Source organism: Phyllostomus discolor, chromosome 6 (genome assembly GCF_004126475.2).
Source record: "Phyllostomus discolor isolate MPI-MPIP mPhyDis1 chromosome 6, mPhyDis1.pri.v3, whole genome shotgun sequence".
NCBI lineage: Eukaryota > Metazoa > Chordata > Mammalia > Chiroptera > Phyllostomidae > Phyllostomus > Phyllostomus discolor.
The window spans coordinates 110,373,546-110,382,710 of NC_040908.2; the positions used below are offsets into that span (position 1 = coordinate 110,373,546).

The following is a 9,165-nucleotide window of genomic DNA, read 5'->3' on the forward strand; positions in this document are numbered from 1 at the left end:
TAACTTTAAATTTATTCAGAAGTTGGTATCTTAAAGGTCGTTTCTGAGCGAGAGTGGTCGCATTAGGAGTGGGAGAGAATGCAGAGCTGAGAAGTGAAGGCAGAGACGGCAGATAACTTTTTCAATAAACTCGGGGTTTTGTTGTTAGTTTTGAGGCTGTTACTACGGTATCACTGGAAAGCTGGAAGTATTCCCACTCCAGACCTTCCTGAACTCTCGCGATACTAGAGCCAGGTGGAGCGCGAAACGCCTTGGGAGGGGCTGGGTCGAGACGACTGACTTCCGCCTAGGCCGTTGTCTTGGTGGCGCGGTCGAGTCATCGCAGCGCCTCGTTGTCCGGATCTCCCTTTCGCTCCCCAGCTTGGGTGCGGAGCGTAGGCCAGCCAAGTGCCGGGGGAGGCGACTCGGCCCTTCCCCTTAATTTCGTTCTTGTCGGCTCACCGGTTACCCGCGCTGGGGCCTGGGGTCTCTGGGGCCCGCGAGGCCCGGTCTGGGAGGCTGGGGCCTACGTGGGCCCGCCGCTGGACTCCATGAGGCACATCCTTACCAAACTGCTGGCGGCCTCCGGCACCGACTCCCCAACCCGTAGCGACAGCCCTGCGCAGGCCGCCCCGTGCTCTCTGTCCCCGGACTTGACCCGGGTGACACCAGCGGCCGAGGACGAAGAGACGGCGGCCTTCGGATCTCCCGGCAGTAAGCAGCCGCGCGGAGACGAGGGCGAGGTGGAGGAAGGGAGGGGGGGTCGCGGCGGCGTAGCGGTGCGCGCGCCCTCGCCGGAGGAGATGGAGGAGGAGGCGGTTGCCAACGTCCCCGGGGAGGAGACGGAGGACATGGACTTTCTGTCCGGGCTGGAACTGGCGGATCTGCTGGACCCCCGGCAGCCGGACTGGCACCTGGAACCCGGGCTCAGCTCGCCGGGCCCCCTCTCCTCTTCCGGCGGAGGCTCGGATAGCGGTGGCCTCTGGAGAGGAGATGACGACGACGAGTCTGCGGCTGCCGAGATGCAGCGGTTTTCTGACCTGCTGCAGAGGCTGTTAAATGGTATCGGAGGCTGCAGCAGCGGTAGTGACAGTGGCGGCGGCGAAAAGAGGCGGAGAAAGTCCCCTGGAGGAGGTGTTGGCGGCGGCAGCGGCAATGACAACACCCAGGCGGCGACAAAGAGTCCTCGGAAGGCGGCGGCGGCTGCAGCCCGTCTAAATCGGCTGAAGAAAAAGGAGTACGTGATGGGGCTGGAGAGTCGAGTCCGGGCCTTGGCAGCCGAGAACCAGGAGCTGCGGGTCGAGAATCGGGAGCTGGGCAAGCGCGTGCAAGCATTGCAGGAGGAGAGTCGCTACCTACGGGCTGTCTTAGCCAACGAGACCGGACTGGCTCGCTTGCTGAGCCGGCTGAGCGGCGTGGGACTGCGGCTGACCACCTCACTCTTCAGAGACTCGCCCGCCGGTGACCATGACTACGCGTTGCCGGTGGGAAAGCAACAGCAGGACCTGCTGGAAGAGGACGACTCAGCGGGAGGAGTGTGTCTTCATGTGGACAAGGATAAGGTGTCGGTGGAGTTCTGCTCGGCGTGCGCCCGGAAGGCGTCGTCTTCTCTTAAAATGTAGGGTCAAGTAATCTGCTCTTTATCCGCGTTTACCCCTTTCAACTCCCTTACACCATGTAAAACACCTTAGTGGGACATCTTCACTGGACACATTTCAGGAGGAAAAAAAAGTAATATTGAATCTTTTAAGTGTTTAGCTAAAAGCATGAATGTGACACTGTAACCAACTCCCAATGATAACATGTGACTATTAAATCTCTCTGACAGTTTCTTTTTTAGGTGATTTCCTTCCTGCCAGGCTCCGTTGTAGGGGTTACAGAACAGTCGTTCCCGCCTCACAACCTGGTAAGGATCCATCTCTTCACGTAACGCTCATGCTCTGCTGCTTAGTCTACTTTAATGGGCAACATCTCAATTTTGTGTGTGTGTGATTATTATTTTTTCTTTTTTGGAAGGTGGGAGGGGAATCTAATTTGGGCCCTGTCCACCCTGGAAACAGACTTGTGCTGGTCAGTAATGTATTTAAGATGCTTCTTATGGTTGAAATAGCTGTTAATGTGTCCCCTTGTTCAGACTTGCGTGTACCTAGCTCTTCTGTCCCCAGTGTGGACATGGCCTTGGATGACATCGATTCCAACTGTACACTGAAAGCTGCTAATTGAGATACAGTTTGGAGACAGTCAAACAGGTGAAGTTGAATGGAAGTTCCGAGTTGTACAAGGTGCAAATTGGAATTCCAATTTTTAGAACAACTTTTCAGAGGTTGACAATAAATGTTTGGGGCATGCACAAATGTGATAGTTATTTTGCTGGAAGTGACAGCTAAATAACTCTTAAATACTCAAGAATGCCTTTTAGTTTTAAGTAGAAGATACAGAAATACAATATTCAGATTAATAGATTTTAATATCTCACCATTACAGAAATTGGAAATTAACATGCATATCAGACTCCTGTGTTAGTTACTTGAAGGAGGAATAAGAATGGTTAATGGAATGTTTCTTTGAGAACCAGCACAGTGATACTACCCTGTCACTGAGTATGAATACATTGTTGAACACCTTTATTTTTGTTGTATTAAAATTTTAGGTTAAATTTATGTATGATTAGATTTTGAAGGTTGTGAAATATGAATGAAAACATGTAAAGTGAGGCTTCACAAAGAATCTTATTTTCTTATTTTCTGTATTTAAAAGGTATTTGTCCTATTTAAAAATAATTTTAGAAATTGAGTGGTTCTGTCTACTTAATGACATGATTGACTCTTTTTCCAAAGATGGGATACATTCTTCCCTTGAAGTACTCCTATCTATTGTCCAATTGTATATATTGAGTTACGGTGGCCTTTGGTGTAAGAGGCATTAAGGAATTCTTTGTGAAACATCACTGTTTGATAAAGTATATACCTATTTAGCATCCTTGTTTTTCTTTGTGCTAAAGTGGATACAGCTGTTGGGGCAGAAGAGACGGGACCAGCTGCTGGCCACATTTCCTGCTTTATTTTAAAAGGTAGTATAAGAATGAGGAAAAAGAGGTAATATCAGGGCTTCTGCTGTCTTTAAAATGTTCATAATTAAAAAGTATTTTCCAGCAGTCCAAAGATGTAAGTTATCTTACACACAAAATGTTCTATTTTGTTGTTATTTGGTTATGAAAATGGAATCCTTGTTCTTGCACAACTGTAAATGTTTTGTTGCTAGATAATGCTATTTGAGACCTAATTTGGTCTCTGGTATCCAGTGCATCACAGCAGATTTTGTAAAATCATCTACTGCACTTGAGCATGAATGGGTAGTAGCCAAACTCACAACCTGGAGTGATGAACCTGCTTATACCTAAGTGCAGGAGCAAGCCCCTCACAATGCATGGATTTTTAGTGCCTACTGAAATATAAATATTTAAATATATATAAATATATACAAATATATATTTATATATATCAAAAGTAGTTGGAAAAGTTATTTGAAATGACTAATTTGTGCTATCTTTATGGAATATGTTAAATGTAGCTTTTTGAAACAGAAGCCTTGAATTGAAATTTAATTAATACTTGAACATTTTGTATATATTTCTTTGTATATAATTTTGTGCAGTACCAATGACAAAAATATGGTGTCATAATAAAATCAGGTTTGTTGATCTTTCAGTTATGGGCTCAAACAATTTTTTCATCTCTAATATAACACTGAAAAATAATGGATGAGAATAGGAAAAATGATTGTTGTTAATGTTGACTGTGGGTCTTAAAAGGTTATGGAAGCAGTAAGTGCGTTTTCTAAAAATTATATGATTCCTTGGAATATTTTCTTCTTACGTCAATGATTTTCCTGCATTATTTGAAGTTTGGGCTGGGGACAAACAGTAGTCAAAAAGCTTTCTGAATTGGGATGCTTTGAAATTCCAAGTGTAGATTGTAGAATGTCATTTTATAAATGGCAGTTTTTTGGAAATACTTGATTAAGAACTTTTGAAAGTGGTTAGTTTCACCTGTTTTTAAAGCTGCTTTGTTAGGTTACTTAGGTTTTAATTGTCTTTTCTTAGTTTCCATTTCATTTTCTTTTTCTAATTTTGGTGACTCAGTGATTTTGTCATTTTTTACATCAACTTCATGGTCTTGTTTTTACATGGTATTGCATGTATTTAGGACCTATCTATCAGGGGCTTTAAATAAATTTGGTCATATTTATGTGTAAGCACATTTTACTGTAAATGTTTTGAGTTTCTGAATTTACAACAGATCTGTTTATTTCAGTATGTAGTAAACAATATCTTAAAAGTGTCCTATTCATTACTTGTTAATTAAAAAGGTTATGATTAATATAAAACTGTTGTCTTACTATTTTTAGAAAATTGTGTTCTGATGAATAATAGTTGGATAAGGGTGATTTCTGGAATATATGGATTGTTTTGAAATTTTCAGGTTTGGCTGCTTGCTGTAATAGATGAAAACAATTTAGTATTTGGGCAACATTTTTTTCCTCCTAATTTTGTCTCTATGGCAAAATGATAAAAACTAGACTAAAGATACAGCTTTTTAATATTCATCTTCTGATGGTGACAGGAATTCATACATTAATTGAACTAACACATCATATTGACCTACTATTTCTATCATATTGACTTACTGTTTCTGCACTTCCTTGACCTGACTTAACTTAAAATGTCCATGTTTCTTAAAATGTAGTCACACTTCTGATATAAGCCGACAAAAAGTGTTCAGAATATTTTAAATATTTGTACATTTTATAATCACTAAATTAATCTCTCTCTCTTCTCTTTAAACAGCTTAGCAGTGTCTGCAAAAAACGAATCTTTTCCTACAACCTGTTAACTGACTGGACTGATGATAACAAAGTAATTGTGGGAGCCATGTCGGTCAAAAATTTGGCATCTGCTGAAAAAATGAATGCCATTTTCAAGTTCCCAAATTACTTCTATACTGGTTTCACTTTCCAGATTTCACTTTCCAGAAATGGAGATATGAAAAGATTCTCTGGAATCCTTGAAAGACTTAATAGAAATACATGAGACTAAGTTAATTTTGGAACAAAATTAGACTTTTTTTTTGTCTTTCATAGGAGTGATACTCAGTTCTTCGTATACCTTTTAAAAACTTGTAACCATTGGAGAAGAGAATTATAGTATTTCATCAAGGAGTTATTATTAGGTTCTTTACATTATCAAGAGCACATTCTATGGAATTATATTTAGTGGAGTGGAATTGCATAAACAGGCCATCAGTGATCACAGGCATCATGAGTTTGTATTTATTTCCTGGAACATGAGAAATAATCTGAAGTACAGATAGATATTGCCAAGTAGAATGTGAAAGTTAATGTACAGCCCTTAACTATAAAGAGTAACCTTTTTAAATAGATGCATTGTTTGTATATCTTTGAAAAAGTTGATTTATAATTAACTATGTGGGTAGTTAATTGCAATTCAGAGTAATACCAGGATGTGTGGATTCAGAGGTTTTGGCTTATTGAGCTTTCTCTGAGTATTTGATATTTTCTTTTGAATATTTTGAGATTTTTAATGAATGGTATACTAGTTTCTACTGTTTTACATAAATTAAAATTTCTCTAGTGTTATGTAAGGGCTTTAGTATTCTGGATGATGGGAGTGGCTTTTTTCATGGAATATGGTTGTTTTACTTAATTGAAACATTTTTCCAGTTTATTACAGTGTGAAAAAACACTAAAAACTCTGGATTGTTTTATTTCATTTTTGTTGGATTATGTTAATACATTCTTTCACCTGGTCTAGATTGAGCTGTGCTGTCTTACATTTGGGCAGGTGATAGAAGTGGGAGAGGGTAGGACAGAGGCTCTCATTTCTTTTCTCTCCATAGTCATAACTGCAGTTTGGTTATTGTAATGGTATTATATAAAACCTTATTAAATCCACTCAGCGTCTTGTATTCTAAGTGTATTCAGTGTCTGTGATACCTGGCAGCAAAGAGCATTTCCAGTGGCTTATACTTATGTGACTGGATAGGTGCTTTTACAGTACAAACAGTACAGATGGTTGTAATTCCACAACTAATGATTAGACATCAACACTATTTGGCAACTATACCACTTTGATGGAACACAGAGTGGGTAATTCACAGATAATGAGTAATTATCTCTTAAAATACGTGATTACCAAGTTCATCATTTTGAAGGTTTAAGGTCTTATTAACTTGGTCGGGTTTTTAAGATATAAACAACCTGAAAACTAGGTAGGAAAATATTTTCAAGTTTTTAGATTTTTTTTCCCAGACTCACTTTCAAGCATTTGAGACCCTCCCAAATGTTTTTATTTTTATATCTTATTGTGCTGATTTCTTCTTCAGAAGCCAGGTAGTTACCACCTAACCCAGGAATCAAAATGAGAGAGGGCTTTCATTAGAAACTTGTAGTGTTTTGTTTGGCCAGCACAGTATATTTTATATATTTGAACTTGAATACCACAATAGTCTGTCTGGTTACTCCCTATTGTCTTTTAATACCAGACTGAGCTCTAGCCTAGACTGCAAATAGTCATTTACTTCCAGTTTTGAAATGCAGAAAAACTAAACTGGAGATATTTTAATTTTTATTCAGAAAGTAAATTATAATTAGGAACATAAATAATGTGATATTAGAGAAATATTTATATTTTTTAGATATAGGTTAATAGAAAGTTGCTCACTAACTTACCTTTTTCATTGCTTTGGTTACTGACAGTAGTTTTTTAATTCCTAGTTTTTTCCTTTCCCCAATTTGTACATTCAGTATTTGTTACTCAGGTATTTACCACACTTTTTGAAAAGAAGCCAGTTCACAACAGACTTTAGTAATATTTTAAAATCTTGTTGATCCAAAGTAACTTGTTTTGATGAGAATATTTTGCTCAGTTTTGGATTAATTAAAAAATCTAGTTGCTAATGGTGTTTAAACATTTGTGTAGTTGTGCTAATGTGCAGAGATTTGAATTTTATTAGTGGGCCACCTTTATTTAGAATGTTACTGCAAATTGTGTATGTACCTTTCCTGTTTACCCATTGAGGTCAATTTCCTAGACTCCCTCCCTCCCCACCTCTGGCTGTTAGTCGTGGGGTTTGCAAATTATATTAATTTTAAAATAGTATATGAATCTTTTCTACTTAAAGAACTATAAGTAAATTGTAAAAGATTTAAATGGTTTGTTTACTGTCACTAAACTGAAACACTAAAAACTATTTTTCTGAGGCACTGTTCTTTAGGTATTTGCTACAAATGATTGTTTCCTTAAATTATAATGCAGATCTATAATTCATTATTTATCTGCCCCATGACCAAAAATTTCAGTAAGATAGCTGTATAGCAACAGATTTAAAATAACATGCTCTTTTGCTTGTTGCCCATTTAAATTGAAAAGATGATTTAAGAAATATACCATGTAAAGCACATACTAGAGAGAAATCCTGAAACCATTGTAAATTCTTGTATTCATTTATAAATGGTATGCTAGGGAGTAAACACTGGGAGTGTTTAAGGATATCTGAGGAAACAATTTGGACTAATTAACATCAGTGGGTTTTAAATTTAGTGATTTGGGTTTCTTATTTTCGAAGTCAGGAATTACTTTTAATTCATTGTTCCCCAACCCTCTCATGGTGACAAGTAGAACTCTGATTTAAATAAAAGTGACAGTGCAGATACAATGTATAATTTGGGGCCAGAGTTTTAGCTTGGTATTTTAGCTTGTAAAATAGGAAACTTTACTTTTAAAATTTTTTCCAAAGATTTTGTTTTTAGAGAGAAGGTAGGTGGGGAGAAAGGGAGAGAAACATCACTGTGGTTGCCTCTGGCATGCTCTGTACTAGAGACGTAGCCTGCAACCCACTTGGGGAATTGCACTGTTGAACCTTGTTCACAGGCCAGTGCTCAATCCACTGAGCTACACCAGCCAGGGGTAATCCAGAGAATATCCATTGTAAAAGAATAGTTTGCCTTCTAGTTGGCATCATCTCTTGTGTAAGTTTGGTAGGGAATAATACATTTTAAGTACCTGCTAAAAGAACAAGTCTTTGCTTTCTGAAAAATTAAAAATACATATTTTTAAATTTTACTTAAATTCTAATCTTGGGCTGCACTGGAGAAATCCATTCACCAAGGTGCCTTTCCTAGGTGACAGGCTGTGTTCTCCTTTCATGATTTAAGTAGCATAAGATTCCTTAACAGTTATGTCATTATATTTGGAAGGAATAGTTAAGATGCTTGTGAGTATGATCTGTGATATCATGTAGTAATCTGGTACAACTGACTTGTTTTGTAAGGACAGTGTGTCTAGATAGGTGCTGTCCAATACTGTAGCCTTTAGCCACATGTGGCTAAAAATTTAATTAAAATGTACAATTCAGTTACCCAGTTGCATTAGTCATTATTTCAGGTGCTCAATGGCTAATAGCTAACGTCAATCAGATATACACCACCACAGAAAGTTGTTGGAAAGTACTGATTTAGATGCTGTCACAAAAGAAAATGGTTTTAAAGAACTGAGATCAGAAGTCTTAGGAAGGGGACCACAATAGGTCATGCCTAAAATTGAAACACTGTATCTTAGGAAATGAGGAAAGATGAGGATATTTCCAAAAACAAAACCAGGAGCAATAGGAAGAATATGGCTGCCATGTGAGTGCTTGATACTGTCACTGTTAGGCAAATTACATGTTATGTAATAACCACTCAAGTGAGGTTAATGATGAACATTGAAGGCCAGAGAGGATAGTTAGCTTGATTGGCATCACAGTTAAAGGCTGGAGTCTGAGTCCAAAAACTGTTCCACACTAGATGGAAACTTCTAAGATAGAACTGGCTTCAATCCTCCAGGAATATAGCTTTCCAAGGCTATAAATAAGGTGACTTTTAAAATATGTAACTATATCATTAGAGGAGCTCAGGTTGGGCCTGAATTACCTGTATACTGGAATTGATCCCTCTGAGGTAGGTTGATAAAGTATGTTCTAAGATTCTATGGATCAATAATACCTATGGAAAATGAAGTGTTAATAACATTTGCTATTCTGATATTTTCACTCCTGTTCGGATTCTTTATGAGGTCTTCATTGTAAACTACTTTGTTTATATTTTGTCTGTGTTAGACCAAACTCTACC

General features: G+C 38.6%; 1 protein-coding gene across 9 annotated transcripts; it reads left to right on the forward strand.

The window, feature by feature from the left end:
* Nucleotides 1–251: 251 nt before the first annotated feature.
* CREBZF (CREB/ATF bZIP transcription factor) lies at nucleotides 252–8,797 on the forward strand. 9 transcript variants are annotated; one of them, XR_004903862.1, is made up of 4 exons: nucleotides 252–1,597; nucleotides 1,808–2,228; nucleotides 2,981–3,049; nucleotides 4,826–8,797. XR_004903862.1 is itself a non-coding variant. In XM_028517542.2 (2 exons), exons 1-2 carry the CDS (start codon nucleotides 531–533, stop codon nucleotides 1,821–1,823), a joined length of 1,083 nt encoding a protein of 360 aa, XP_028373343.1. In that variant the 5' UTR covers nucleotides 252–530; the 3' UTR covers nucleotides 1,824–8,408. The 9 variants fall into 9 exon arrangements, 1 of the variants encoding a protein (XP_028373343.1); XR_004903861.1 differs by having other exon boundaries at nucleotides 253–1,597; nucleotides 1,808–1,885; XR_004903864.1 differs by having other exon boundaries at nucleotides 252–1,885.
* Nucleotides 8,798–9,165: the final 368 nt, after the last annotated feature.

Coding starts and splice junctions, on each gene's coding strand:
- CREBZF (XM_028517542.2), top strand. CDS start 531: ATGAGGCACATCCTTACCAAACTGCTGGCGGCCTCCGGCACCGACTCC.